Source organism: Panicum virgatum, chromosome 5N (assembly GCF_016808335.1).
Source record: "Panicum virgatum strain AP13 chromosome 5N, P.virgatum_v5, whole genome shotgun sequence".
NCBI lineage: Eukaryota > Viridiplantae > Streptophyta > Magnoliopsida > Poales > Poaceae > Panicum > Panicum virgatum.
The window spans coordinates 8,188,045-8,203,115 of NC_053149.1; the positions used below are offsets into that span (position 1 = coordinate 8,188,045).

At 45.8% G+C, this 15,071-nt stretch overlaps 1 protein-coding gene across 1 annotated transcript; it reads left to right on the top strand.

The window, feature by feature from the left end:
- The first annotated feature begins 1,444 nt into the window (after nt 1–1,444).
- Nucleotides 1,445–4,807, top strand: LOC120675892 (mitochondrial substrate carrier family protein B-like). The gene is made up of 8 exons (XM_039957100.1): nt 1,445–1,553; nt 1,779–1,998; nt 3,169–3,345; nt 3,447–3,587; nt 3,717–3,818; nt 3,894–3,964; nt 4,058–4,125; nt 4,270–4,807. Exons 2-8 carry the CDS (start codon nt 1,819–1,821, stop codon nt 4,515–4,517), a joined length of 987 nt encoding a protein of 328 aa, XP_039813034.1. The 5' UTR covers nt 1,445–1,553; nt 1,779–1,818; the 3' UTR covers nt 4,518–4,807.
- The last annotated feature ends 10,264 nt before the right edge of the window (nt 4,808–15,071 follow it).

Consider the following 15,071-nt stretch of genomic DNA (forward strand, 5'->3'; position numbering starts at 1 on the left):
ATCAATAATTAGCATATAGTACTGTAACATCACTGTTGCAAATCATGAATTAAGTATGCTCATTAGATTCGTCTCGCGATTTACAGTCCATCTATGCAAAAAGTTTTGTAAATAAATTTCATTTAGTACTTCATATATGTGTCGAAATATTCGATGTGACGGTTTTTTTTCGTTTACACTAAACAGGCTAAGGGCAAGAGAGGGGGGAACGTGAGGAGGTGGAAGGCTCGACGCGCCCACCCACACAGCTTCGAATTCCGCTCCCCTCCTCTCCTCGGGGAACCAGAACCTCTGAAGTCAGGGTCGCTGACTTCACCCTGCCGTCACGCGATATCCGCCGTCCAGCAGGAATCCTACGATGCACCCAGATTGGCTCGCGATGTGCTCCAAACGCTCGCTAGGCTCTCCTGCCCGAGGCTCGGCTCTGGCCAGAGGAGGACGCGCGATAGCCGCGCCCAACGCTGGGCCTCCTGATTGGGGCGAAGTCGCGGAGAGGATCGGGAGTCCCCACCGCACGCCAGACCCTCGCCGCCCAGCCTCCTACCTCGTCCCTCGCCGCAGCCACTCCATATCCTCCACAAGCACCGCAGCGGTGGGCTGCCACGCACCCCGCCGGAGGCGGCATCGCGGACGGCAAGCCGCCCAGCGGCAGCAGCTGTGTGGCCACCTCCGGTGGCTACACGGACGGCGGGGCGCCCAGCTTCAGCAGCAGCGTGGCCCCCTGCGGCGGCGGCGCGGCCGGCGAGCCGCCCAGCGCCAGCACGCATGGCCACCGGCGGCGCGGCGTGCGGCCTCTCCCCCTTGGGATAGTGGAGACAGCTCCCTGAATTACTGACAATGGTTCGAGACTCGAGAGAAACTGCAAAACTCTCCAGCTTCTGCTTCTTTGTGCAGAACGACAATGATTCGAGAGTATGCTGTTCATGGAGACAATCGTGAGTTGACGCTGCACAATACTCAAAAGCTTGCAAAGCCTTGACAGGAAATCGTCCTCACATAGATCCATGGCTGGGATGCCGCCGCCGCTAGAGACCGCAGCAAACGGAAGAGGCTAGAAAAATAATGGCCACGGAGGAGGAACAATGAAGGGGATGGGGGAGAAAAAGAATGGGGATTCGACGCTGGAGAGAATATGAAGAAAACAGCAGCTAGCTACCGCGACGGCGGCGGAGGTCACAGCCGCGGTCGCGCCGGAGCTCGGGGAAGCGGCGCGGAGGAGCCAAGAAAACGCCGCGCGGGCTCGGACCTCGGGGCGTCGGGAAGCTCGAGCCGCTTGCTGCACGGGCCAAGCAGCAGTAGGCTGCAACGGTGGCGGAGGTCACGGCGGAGAGCCAGCGAGAAAGAGCCAGCGGCCAGCGACCAGGCGAGCCGCAAGAAAGAGCCAGCGGCTTAGGAGAGCCGCGCGTGAGCGCCAGCACTGGAACATCGTAGGATTATGGGTCGACGGTTGATATATTGTGACTGCAGAGAAAAGTCAAGAAGGCCGACTGCAGAGGATCTCATTCCCTCCTCGGGGCGGCCTCGGCGCCGCAACCCGCGCGGCGCGTTCACACTAGGGTTTGAAATTTCGGCGAAATTTCGCCGAATTTCGGCGAAATTTTTCGTTTCCGCTCGGTACCGGAAAAAAATATTTCGGTATTTTCGGAAAATTTCGTTTTGAAAATTCAAAATTCAAAAAAATTCGTCCGAAATTCGCCGAAAATCACCGAAAATCCGGAACGGAATTCCATTTCCGCCGATCACCGGAATTTCACCGGAAAACGAAATGGTTAACCCTGTTCACACCGGCGAACCCTAGCCCGCCCCTATCCGGGGGGGATGCAGACGGAGGCGCGCGTCGGCGTCGTCATCGACGGCGGCGGCGGCCGCGCCGCCGTCGCCCTGCGCCAGGAGCAGCGCCACATCGGCACGGTGGCGCACCTCGCCGCCGGAGGCTTCGCAGGCGCCGTCAGCAAGACGTGCACCGCCCCGCTCGCGCGGCTCACCATCCTCTTCCAGGTAAGCTTGCTTTTTTTTTTTCCCTCTCTCTCTTCGTCTGGTAATCGAGAAACAATTTTATACGTTTTTGTGCTGAGCGGTGGTGGTAATGATACGGATTGGAATCGACGAGCCGAGCGGCGGGTGGAGATTGGGGGGCTTAGAGCAGAAGAAAGGGGCGTCCGTCTCTTTTTCATGCGATTTTTCTTCTTCTGTTTACTATCCCTGTTTCGAGGTCTAACTGATTGGCGGACATTAGCAGCCACACGGAGCTAATTAAGAAAGATATGTAGTATTTGGTTTGTTTTAGTTGATTGGGTAGTGCTTTAATGGTTTTTGAGGAGGGGATTCTGTCCATAAATAAAGCAACCTCCCTTTGTGTGGCCTTGGCTTTATTATCAGTGGGCGAAAGGAAAACCATCTGTTGTTTTGAGATTCTGTGTGCTCTAAAATGGAATGGAGTAGCAACGTATCTGATGTGAGACTGACAGAAAGCCTGCTGTTGCCTTTCACTTCATGATTCTTCAAAGGAATTGGATGCTAATAATAAGACATGGGATCATTTTGCTGTTTGTAGTTGTTAGTTTGTGCATGTGCAGTTGTTTTATCATTAATTTGTATTTGTTACTGGATATAGCTTCTCAAGAAAAGGTACAAATGATTGCGGATTAAAATGTTTGTTGAAATGGATTTTCATCGCATACTAGAATCAGAAGGCTTATCGGAATCTGGATGCTCACACGGCACTTAGAATTGAAATGCCTTTGCTTGTGCATTTTAAGGCTATCGACATTTTGGAATATTACATTTTGCGCTGTTATAGGATTTCTGGTTTGTAGGGACTGATAAGAACTGTCATGAATGGAAGCTAAAAGAAACAGTAGGTTTCTCATGTGTTAGTAGGCACTAGACAGGGTATAAATGTGGCCAACTGCACATCAATAACATCACGCCGTATCATTTACAGTTTTGCATTTACTGCTCTTTGCATAACTGTGGTACGTCCTGATGCTTAACTAGTGTCCTGGACTCTTGATTCGTGGTTGAAAGTATTTAACTCCTGTCACTGTTACTAGTTAATTATCTGTACATGTTCTAATCTTGAATCTTGGATTGATCTGTAAGAATGAGTCACCACCGTTTTTGACCTTAAGATTTCTTATATGAGCTTGTGACACACTGATTCGACAGGTGGCAGGTATGCATGCAGATGTTGCAGTTCTAAGGAAGTATAGCATATGGCATGAGGCTTCACGAATTGTTCGAGAAGAAGGGTTTCGAGCCTTTTGGAAAGGAAATCTAGTGACAATTGTACATCGCTTACCTTATTCTGCCATCAGCTTCTATTCATATGACTGCTACAAAATTGTAAGCACCAAGATGAGCTTTAACACTTAAATAAAACATTGCATGGTGAGATTTGTCAGTCAATATTATTTTAGTGAGCAGATTTGGAATAAGCATTTCAGCTTCTCCAAATGGTCCCAGGCTTGGATAGAGAATCAAACAATGTTGGTGTTGTACGTTTGCTTGGTGGTGGGTTGGCGGGAATAACAGCCGCATCTGCAACTTACCCGTTGGATGTTGTCCGTACTCGTTTGGCGACACAGGTAACATTGTTATTCTGTTCATGAGTAAAACATAAGAAGCGGTCAATTTTGTATCCTCCAAATCAGCTTTTGCATGGTTGCTCTATGGATAAAAACTTTATTTTATTCTTTTTGTCTAAATTTCTGCAGAAAACAACTAGGTATTACAAGGGCATCTTCCATGCGATGTCTACAATTTGTAGAGATGAGGGTGTCAAAGGATTGTACAAAGGCCTTGGGGCCACGTTACTGGTGGGTACAAGAATCTTTTACTGATATATGTTATTTTTAAGTTGGGTTGCCAGTAATTTTTAGGAATTATTACAGGGAGTTGGACCTAGCATAGCAATCAGCTTTTCTGTATATGAATCACTGAGGTCTCACTGGAAAATGGAAAGGTGCTCATCATCACTATTTATTTAATATTATAACAACCTCTTGAATTTGTTGTTCAAAATTCTCACTGATGGTTATGGACATCTGTGCATCAGGCCCCACGACTCTACTGCGGTTGTTAGCTTGTTTTCTGGAAGCCTATCTGGCATTGCATCATCGACAGGTAAGTCCATCTGTCCAAAATTCCCCCTTAATTGTTGATTTTTTCTTGACTAAGTAAACACATTTGCAGTATTTATTACTTGCTCAATAAGAATGAACTCTTCTTGAGGAGCTAGCTATATTTATGTCACATTCATTATTTCAGCCACATTTCCTCTTGATCTTGTAAAACGGCGGATGCAACTACAAGGAGCAGCTGGGACATCTTCTGGCCATAAATCAACAATTACTGGAACTGTTCGTGACATTTTGCAGAAGGAAGGCCCTCGTGGCTTTTATAGAGGGATCGCCCCTGAGTACCTCAAGGTTGTTCCTAGTGTTGGCATTGCCTTTATGACATACGAGACACTGAAGAGCTTGTTCTCCAGCATGGACGCGGATAACGGGAGCTGATGTTTTCCATTTTACAGAGAGGTTAAACTTTAGTGAAAAGTTTTAGCCATAGGTCCACTGTCAGAAACTAAGTGCATCAGAGTGGTTACATGGCCGGCAGTGTGGCAGTTTTGTAGTTATTGGTAGGATAAAGGAAAATGTTACCGCGCGTGGAGTCGCGCTCGCGCCGGAGCACGCGACCCCGCGCAGCCCACCAGCGTCCAACTATGGCCTGCATTGACTTCTGGTTTGGGCTTATTTGATTGGCCTGCATTGACTTCTATTTTGGGCTTATTTGATTGGTTTTACACGCACATTTATAGCTGTTGGGCTCGCGACTTGTTGATAGAGCCTGCTGCGCATGCTAGCCCAGGGGTCCACGTCCCCCGCTCTCTCAACCCTCTCCACTCCCTCCTTTATTGAATACTCCCTCCTTCCCCGTTTATAAGGCATGGTGGAACATGACACGGTCTTCTAAACAACACTTTGACCATTTATTTATTATATATTATATCACTTTTGATTATAAACTTATAATCATTGTAAAATATATTTGATTATGAATCCAATCATATGAAATTTGCATTATAAAAATAAAAATTTAATAGTCAAATTATTGGTCAAAGATGACAAGGTTTGAATCTTGATATACGTGTATGCCTTATAAACAGGGAAGGAGGGAGTATGTTTGTTGGTAAAAAAATATTTTATATCCTTCATATTACATCCGTTTTAAGAATCGATTACGTCGTTGTATTCTAAACAATGAGACGGACAAAACTAGACCCCACTTGCATATATTTTGACGATGTTATAAATAGTAGTAACTTATATGAAGATATGCTCTCTTTATGTAGCAATTTATGTGTATATCGACTTACTGTAGTAGCAACTTATGTATATATCGATTTATTGTAGTAACAACTTATTATGTGCATATAATAATTTTTTTTGTCTTGTGTCAACTTATATGTATGAGTATTTTATTTGTACTACCTTATATCATATATGTGTGGCAACTTATGTATATAATCGATTTTGTTTTGTGGCAATATTTATTTAAATGTGTGACAACTTTTATTTTTGTTGTATATAAACTTATGTGTACGACAATTTACTCTTTTTTTACAACTTATGTAAAATGACATCTTGTGTCTGTAACAACTTATGTATATGACAAATTCTATTTTTTGAGTAATAGATTATGCTTTGGTGGGAACTTTATTATTTTAAAAAACTTATAAATATTTTTTTATGTGTGACAACTTATATATGTATATTGTAGCAAATCCTTCAATAATATCAAACTCAAATTAACATATAAGTTGCTACTATTGTAAAACATGTCCAAAATATATGTAAGTGAGATCTAGTTTTGTTCGTCTCATCATGTAGATCACAATGATGCAATTAGTATTCAAAATGAAGATCATACGAAGGAAATAAAACATTTATTTGAAGAAGTTTCATATTAAAAAAAGAAATCTGGAGGTGAACCCTCATCATAATACTGTAGGTGGAAAGCGACATTCATTAGTGGGAAGGTGTCGCGGGCTGTGCGCTTGCGCGACCGGTCGCGGGTTAACTGCGTCCTTAAACAAAGGATTTACCTCTAAAAATCCTTACCGTTCCGCCAGAAAACAGCTCAATCCTCGCAAAATCGAAGCGTGCCGCCAGAACACCAACAGGAACTGACGGACGAGAACACAGAGGCCCTCGTGCTTGCATTACATGGCCAGTTGCCCACTTGGGGCACGGCACGCACATGACAGGATCACGAAGCACCACCCGGCCACTAATGATTGGCACATCATCGATCGTCGCGAATGATTGGGCCGCCGCTACGGCTGTCCGTCTAAACCCGTCAGATCAGGCCACCGCTACCGTCTCCGGTGATGTTCTTAAAGCTCATCAGCTCGCTTGACCGATCCAAGAAAGCAAGCAAGGAACACAATCTCCCTCTGACCCAACCAACCAAATCTGGGCGGCGACCGACCGATCGATCTTGCTGTGGCGAGCACGTACTCCTCAATCATTGAGGAAGAAGAGGAAGAGGAAGGGGGCGGCGCTGGCCACGATGCGTGCGCGCTTGTGCTCGGGCGGCGGCGGTGCTCCGGTCCCTCCAATGGCATGTGCCCAGGAAACAAACGGCCGGCGAGAGGCGAGCGTGGCGCGGCTCGTCGGACGGGACGGCTGGTGCATGTGATTAGGACCAAGGACGGTGGCGTTCTGGCAATCATCTCTGAGACGCGGGGCGCGCCGTGCCCACCCGGCCTTTTAGGCGAGCCAAATCTTTGTTTTTTCCAAACGGCCAAGGGGACCCCCCCAACGATTCCTTGGAGGCATCTGCAGAGGTGACTTCCTCAGTTTAGCAGCTAATGGTTCCTAATTTACTGGTCTGGATAATCAAGTATCAGTGCAACATCATCTCAATTCATTTCACTGTTGCTCATAAATAAAGGCAATTAAGGGCACCTTCAATTCAGAACGAATAGCGTTCTTCAGACTTTTGAGTACCAGCGCATCCCGATCCCCATCTGAATCTCACCTGAATTTCTCCAATCATTGTTGCTTTCTTTCTTCGTTTTTTTTTTTGATGAAAAGCTTTCTTTCTTCGTGGAGGAGCGTACGATCCGGCGCACGGCGACGGCAATACCTTTCAGCTTTCACCTTCCTTCCACGCAACGGCGTCCACGGTTCACACAGCGTAATGGGGTGGAAGAAGAAGCCGCAACATGGGCGTGTACGCCGGGCATGTAACGCGAGTGGTATGGATCGATCTTTACATGTGACTTGTGAGTGGCAGTGGCATGGCTTGCATAGACGCACGCTGCTGCTAGCTGATCTGAAGCATGCAGGCGGCAGCATTGAAAATTCACCTCGTTTGGGTGGCCTAGCGGCCGCCGGCGAGCGAGGACGACCAGGAGGAGACGAGCTTAACTGGATTGTGGACATGTGAGCAGCGTCCTAGAAGGTGCTGATGAGCTAGCAGCTACGATAAGATTGCATCTGGGGACGAGATCAACTGGCTGATAGCGCGCGCAAAAAGAATGTTTGGGCGTTGTCAGGGGGAATCATAGGGATGCACATGGCACTGGCAGATCATCATGTATTCATGCATGTCTCCTCCGTCTGTCTTTCGGCATGGATCGGCAAAGAGCCCTAGGCGAGCAAATCACCAGTGCTAGATGCCATGGATGCTAGCCACACACGCGGCATCGTGGTACTGTTGGAGAAACGCTTATCGGTACCAGTCGTTTAGTGCCGGTCACATAGGAGCCGGCACTAACGTGCTTGTACAGTACACGACGATCATGTTAGTGCCGGCTAGACTCCCCAGCCGGCACTAAAGTGTCACCCCCAACGGTCATCGTCTTCTTCCGGCAACATATCTGTGTCACTGGGAGATCAAAAGGCTAAACACCGGTCCAATCATGACATGATATCTTCCGAATAAGCATATAGTTCTTCCTCTTGCATTGAGATGAACTTTTCCACCCACTTATCATTTTACCAGTAACCTAACAAGTAAGCTGCACCTGGGAATAGGTTATGTGTATGCTTCTTGCTTCCTGATAATGAGAAATGCATCCATTATATGACAGTCATCTGCCTCACACAGAGTAAAGCAGTATTAAGAAGGACTTGATTCTAGGCTTTCACCGTACTGAGACAAGGCTACATACATCTTGATGTTGTGTCCAGACAGGAAGAGTACAGAAGAAGAAAATCCAATATAGTGTTTAAATGGTTACCACTGTATATGTTGGTCCAAATTTGGTGATCCTCACATAATGTCCTTTCTTCCTGAACATTTTTTTTTTCTATTGCACTAAGCTGTAGCTGGGGTCTAACGCTTTCAGCTCTCATGAGTCATGACTAAATCAAATACTAGTAGGGAAGTTCTCTGTACTATAGAATTATGGTGTGTACCAATATACCACTCAAAGGTTGTGTGTATGCAAAAACAAAAATGCCGAATCCCTAGCTCTTATGTGTGGTTGTTGGTCTGTAACTTCAATGTCAGCTAGATTATGTGCAGCCTGGATGCTTGTTACAGCACTGCAGCAATGAAGACTAGCTAAGCAGCAGCAGAAGTGTAAATGAAGTCTATTTGCAAAACCTCTTCATAGATGGGTGTAATTTTTTGCGAAGAATCTAATGACGGTAATTAATTGATGATTGGGTACAGTGATGCTACAGTAATCATCCTCTAATAACGCGGTCAAAGACCTCATTAGATTCTTCAGGGTTCCTAGCGCAGGGGTTCTGGAGTTGGCTTTGTAAATTATCTTTATTTAATACCCCTAATTAGCAGTCAAAGTGGTATCTAGGATCTTCTAGGAAGAAACCAAACGGGACCAGTTGAAGCATGTTACAACACTGTATCAACCTCGGTAACATTGCAAAAGAAGAATGTACTGCACACTGATATATATTGCTTGATTGGTACTCAGATCTGCTGGACATTTGTCCTGCTACTTGCAAAATCTAGGACTTTAGATTATTCTATCAAGCCTAGCTACAATGCAAAAGACTACTAAGCACTTGTCATTAAGATAGAGGCAAAGATGCTTAAGCCTCCCAACTACTGAAAGCATAGCTGCTAGAAAGCGGTTAGGGGGAATCACAGTAATGGATGTGTTTTAATGATTGAATGGCTGCAATTAGTTGTTCCCAGGCCCACATGCATCTCTAATCTACCCTAACAAAACTGAGTCCCAATCACCAGACGATCTTGCAGGTGCTGATACAGTCATCCAGCTCCCCTAGCGTTCATATTCAATCATGCGTGAGTGTTGCTTGTAAAGCTGATTTTGCAAGCTAGTACGTTAAAATTGAGTAAAGGCGAGGGCATCTGGGGAGAAGAAGCCACAGTTTACGCTTCATCTAATGATGGAACCATAATTGATTAAAGCGTAAAGGAACCATTATTAGCATATGCTAATTAACAATATTATCAAGCAAATGCTTATGCGCCCTCCTGAAAGTGCGCAAATTTGATCTAAAATGGTAGTAGGTGCGAGCAGATTTCTGAACGAATGTCCACAAAGCTGGAACACCATAAGAAATGAACTGCATATTACGCTACTCCAGATATTTTTATAATATATATCACTATATAATGCGATTTATAATTTGGCCAAAGTTAGGATCAAGGTTATAAGTTTTCAGAGGAGTAGAATCATTACCTGTAAGCTCTAGGTGAATATAGTTAGGAATTCCGTATACCATGCGTTGAAAAATTAACTGAAGAATGGGTGAGATTGAAAAAAAAATAAAACTATACGTCCGTTTTGGGAGGAAAGAAAAGCAACAATGATGGGCAAAGGATGGTTGCGTAGCTATATATAAGGACCTCACTGGAGCTTTCTTGCACAACACCACTCTCATGCTTCTTTTAAGTGGGGGGAGAGAGAGAGAGAGAGAGAGAGAGAGAGAGAGAGAGAGAGAGAGAGAGAGAGAGAGAGAGAGAGAAGCAACAATGCCTGGGGGAAGCATCCAAAGGGATCGCATTGATCCATCGTTCCTTCCATTCTTCCATGGTGCGCGTCGTCTACAAGCACGGCTTGACGGATCATGCGATCCTTTTGGAGGCTTCCTCTAGCCATTACTCCATCTTGGTACTCATTCTCTACTGATTGCTTGATTGGCTTCATCATCCTTACCAGATGATGATCAAGAGCTACATCTATCCTTCCCGTCTCTGAATCTTTCCGTGTTTGCCATCAGATCGAAGAAGGTATGCAGTTAATTGGTCTTGCAGGCTATATGCTTGGTGGGATTTTCGGTAGTTTGACGATTTATTCGTTGCTATGCATGTTTCTTTTCTTCTTTTTGTGATTACGTTTTGCTTGTTCCTGCAAAAAAAATGATCAGAGCTTTGGGTATATATTACATGCATGTTGAAGATCAGCATCTATATATATGTAGACAAGCTGTACATGATATGGAGGCTGCACCACCTGGTGTGTATTCTTGTCCTCTGTAAGTGATTAAAAGATTTGCTAAGCAAAGCTGATGCATGCTGTTGGATACTTAGGTGCATGGTTAAAAAAAAGAGAGGTGCCCTTCTGTGGATACCACAATTACACACCTTCCGAATATATTATTTTAGGTAAGCATTCCAATTACCGCAGATAGTACGACAATCACTGAGGAAAAAACATTGTGAATCATGCATCTTCAAGTATTTCCATACTTATATAAGTATGTTTTGTAGTGTATCAGTGTATGTTGCAACTAGAAATTGCTTGTCAGTTTTACATTTTAGGGGCTAAAGGGCAAAGCATCACTTCTTTGAGAAAAAGGTTGGCAATTCACAGCTTCCATGGATATGTTTTTTTTTTTGTTGTGGTAGATTCATGAACATACTGTATCCTTCGATTACTGCCGTATTTAATTAATTAATTTTGTTATAATGTGGAGCATATATAAAAACTTCAGATGCTAGTGACTAATATAAGGATGCAGATGCATGCAGGCCCTAATCGTACTATTTAACATTAAATTGTTAGGTAAGCAGCTATGCCTGGAGATAGATCTTGCATTGTGCTCATCACATGACCTACGCATATACAATTAGTCAGTTAGCTAACAAAAATACCGGATCGATGCTGCCTGCCTGTACAGTCGCAGTGCTGCCAAAGATGCCCTTTGACTCGCTCGGGATCTAGTCTCCTCGCACACAGCATGTGCATGCACATCAGGAGCAAGCAATGCAAGAACGGCGCCGCTGACGAGGAAGATCCCGGTCTCCGGCCTCCTGCCTGCAAGGTCGCCGACATGGACGCCGTTGTTGATGCAATCCTAATCCTACGCAGGCAGATTCATTCAGTTCGTACAGACGTCTCCTGTTAAGTCCTTTTTACATATGTGTAGTTAAGGACTACAGATTATAATACTAGAACTACATGCATCCTTCGGAACGTCGTATGGACAGAAATTTTTGACGTGAAATGTTGTACAGAAACATCTAAATTTTATAGAATATTAGTCCTAGCAAATATTGGACCCGGGACTAGGACTAATATGAGTATTAGTTCCTTACCAACTGGAATTAAAGGGCCCAAGTCTTTAATCCTGGTTGGTGGCTCCAACTTGGACTAAAGGACCCTTTAGTCCCGGTTAGTACCACCAACCAGGACTAAAAGGTCCTTTATGGATTAGTTCATAAGGAAGGGATCCCATATAGAGTCACATAGGTTAGTTCCGGCTTCATAATCCCGGTTGCTGCAACCGAACTAAATGGGGTTGGGGATCTGGATAAAAAGAGGTTTCTGTAGTAGTGCTCTCTCTCTCTCACTCTCTCTCTCACACACATTCATAGTTTTTCATTTTGCAATAAACCTCCCCATATGTATTTCACATGTGTTTAATTGCTCCTAATTTGAGCTGTTTTTAATATGAATATAAGTATTCTCATCACTTCATGCATACACGGTCTAAATCCTGGTACACATCATGCATGTATGTATACCTTAAATTAATATTTTCTAAATTAACAGTGGCAAAGAATGGTAATTTCAGAATCATATATTGATGTAATTTAGGATAACCCTTTTATGTGGCAGGTGGTAGGTAGTAATTTAGATGCAGATGTAAAGCTACTTTGCATTATATTTATGAATATTGGATGCGGGCTGTTTAATACAAATTTGAGGGTTATTTTATATTATTTTATAATAGCATAGGTGGACAATTGAGTACTTTATTTGTTTATTTATTTTGTAATAGCAGGGGTGGGTAGTTCAGGTATGATTTTATATGTTATTTTGGACTATTTAATGATGGTGGAGTTCGATAATTTTTTAGAAGAAAATTGATAGATCCAATGGCGATTATCATCAATCAATCAGAGTCTATTGAATTGATGAAACGATGTTTTCTGAATTTAGTGGGCATTTTTAGAAATAATCTGTTTTCTGACACGTCTCTGGAGGATTAGTGTGAAGGCTTCAGCGGTATGCTTGGAGCATCTCCAACAGATTACTCATCACTCTCCTCAATACCAAAAATTAATATTTTAGTGATGGAGGTGCTTCAACAGATTACCAATCCAATCTCCATTACCTATAATTTTTTGGTAATCACAAAAACACACCTTCCTCTTCCCTAAATGTAGGGGTTTTTTTCCTCTATCCTATGATTGTATTTTGGTAGTCTGCTGCAGTAGTAATTAGTAATGGAGAGAGAACATTTTTGAATATAGGTAATATGCTCTTACACCACTGAATGACTTCTTCGTTGACGTGGATCAGGAGTCCGCGTGTTCGGAGTCCAGCAGATGCAGCACCAGCCGCCACGCCCCAAGCCGGACCCCGCGAAAGCTATTTATTGCGTGCTACTGGAGTTGACGCTGTCGCAGAAGGGAGGGCAGCGCTCACTGCAGGTGGGCCCACACACTTATCGGTGTCCGGACCTCACGGCCTGGCACCAATTAGTGATGATGCTGCGTGTCCCTAATCCTAGATGGTTGATGCAAGAGGTAACACAATAACGCAAGGGTTTATCCTGGTTCCGGCCACGGGGCTGTACGTCCAGCAGGGATGTGCGAGTGCACTGTATTATCTTGCACCGAAGTGCCTGTAGTAGGGGAGTACAAGCAAGGCGAGAGAGGGATGAAAGCTCCCAAATCTCTACTAAGTGATTGAGAAAAGTGCCAATAACGGGAGAGTGAGCGAGTGCTCTATGAGTTGGGTGCGAGTGAACGGATGGAAGGCGATGAGCGGATGGAGATGAAGGTGCCCGCCTCCTCCTTTTATAGACACAAGGAGGGACGGAGTACATGTACGGGAAATCTCTAAAGTCGTCGTCTTCCCCCTGAATCGTGGGAGAACAGTGGAGGGTTGCTGTTGGAAGTGCACTGCAGAGCATGGAGTCGGGCGTGGCAGTCGTCCTGGGAAACCCTTTAGCCACGCGGGGATCGCGCCGGCGTCCTGCGACTCCTGTGGGCGGTGTGGTGTCTTCTGGGGAAAGTACTGTCCTCTGTGCTTGACTTGGCGGAGCGCCGAGGGTCCTGCTGACGGGTCTTCCTCTGGTCAAGGTCCGTACCTCGTCCGAGGGTTACGCCTATGCTTGCCGAGGGTTCTGTAGTTGAAGAAGTACAAGGAGTAGGAAGCATAGCGGCAAGAGCAGTGCCAGGCACGTCCGCACAGGGTGTCGCAGGTTCCCACAGGGTCGGAACAGTGCCGGGAATGGCGGTACAGTGACCGGAGTTGGCGGACGGGACTCCAGTCACAGCTGCTGTGCGGCATGGTGTCCTGACGCCGTCTGACTCCACACCCTGCGGTGGAGTGGTTGGCATTTAATGCCTCTGTCAGTCGGGTGGGTGAGCAGATGGGTTGCTTGTTCCGTCTGTTGAGGGTGGCCTCGAGCGAGGCGGAGTTTCCCCCTGAGCTGAGGCCCCACTGAGGGCTCGGCCGAGGGGGTCTCGAGCAAGGCTGAGTTGGTCTGTTTCTGAGGGTAGGTCCTCTACCCTCGAGCGAGGCGGAGACGTGGCGCACTGCTGGAGGCCTCAGCGGGGAGGCCTTGAGCGAGGCAGAGATTGTTCTGCGGGTTCGAGGGGGGCCTCAGATGGGCCATGGGATGAGTGAGCGTTGGGCCTCTTGGGAGTTTGGAGAGAGTCTGGATGTTGTAGGAGAGCAGCAGATGCTCCATGGTATCCGGGTGCAGAGTGACGACGGAGTCGTCATCATTGGTGGCTTCTTCCTCTCCAGGATCGCCGTCGAGTAGTCCTTCTTCCCCTTTGTATCGGAGGAAGACAGCTTGCCTTGGTTTGCCATGACTACAGAGTCTGACAAGGTGGTTGACACTGGGGGCCGATTGCTTAATTGTATTTAGCATTTTTTAGGGCGGTTTAGTCCCTAGATTAGGGTGCCCCTGATTATGGTACCGGACAGTAGCTCCCGAGCCTTTGTAGCGATGAGTATCAGTCCTGCAGAGGCTTGATCCCTCGGAGCAGTGACTCGAATGTTAATTTTGGGTTTAGTCCCTCGAATGTGTGAAATTTCCTCCGTGGGGGCACATCAGCGCACCCGCGGGTGTAGCCCCCGAGGCCTTGGAGGAGTGCTAGCACTCGTTCAAGGGCTATAGACGTTGCGTTTGTGCAATCGATCGGGTGAGGCAGTCGCTCAGCTTTCGTTTCAGCCGGCCTCGGCGTTCTCCAGTGCTGGTGAGGTGGCCCCTTATCCTTTGAGGGCCAGCCCACATGGCTTGTTAATCATGAGGGGGTTTGCTCGACACGTAGGATTTCACAATCGGGCGATTGCTGATTTATTCGAGGGTACAGACTTGGCCGCAGCTGTAACGCCCGCGTTTTCGATTTCTAACAACTCATTATTTAAAATCACTCGTTAAAAATCATTTTTCAAATTTTTCAAAACTAGTCTCGAGCTCGAATCCTTTTCCATCTAAAATTCCAATCAAGCCCCTCGCCTCTCAAAAATAATTACAAAGTGGCCCCTGAACCCCGGTTTAACCCTAACCACTCCGTTAACCTATCATTTCATGCGCCAAACATTCTCCGATTGACCTGAAACTTTACCATGCCATTTCTAATACAATTTTGGCCTT

Coding starts and splice junctions, on each gene's coding strand:
- LOC120675892 (XM_039957100.1), top strand. CDS start 1,819: ATGCAGACGGAGGCGCGCGTCGGCGTCGTCATCGACGGCGGCGGCGGC. Junction 3,965..4,057: donor TCTCACTGGAAAATGGAAAG/GTGCTCATCATC, acceptor TCTGTGCATCAG/GCCCCACGACTCTACTGCGG. Junction 4,126..4,269: donor TGGCATTGCATCATCGACAG/GTAAGTCCATCT, acceptor TCATTATTTCAG/CCACATTTCCTCTTGATCTT.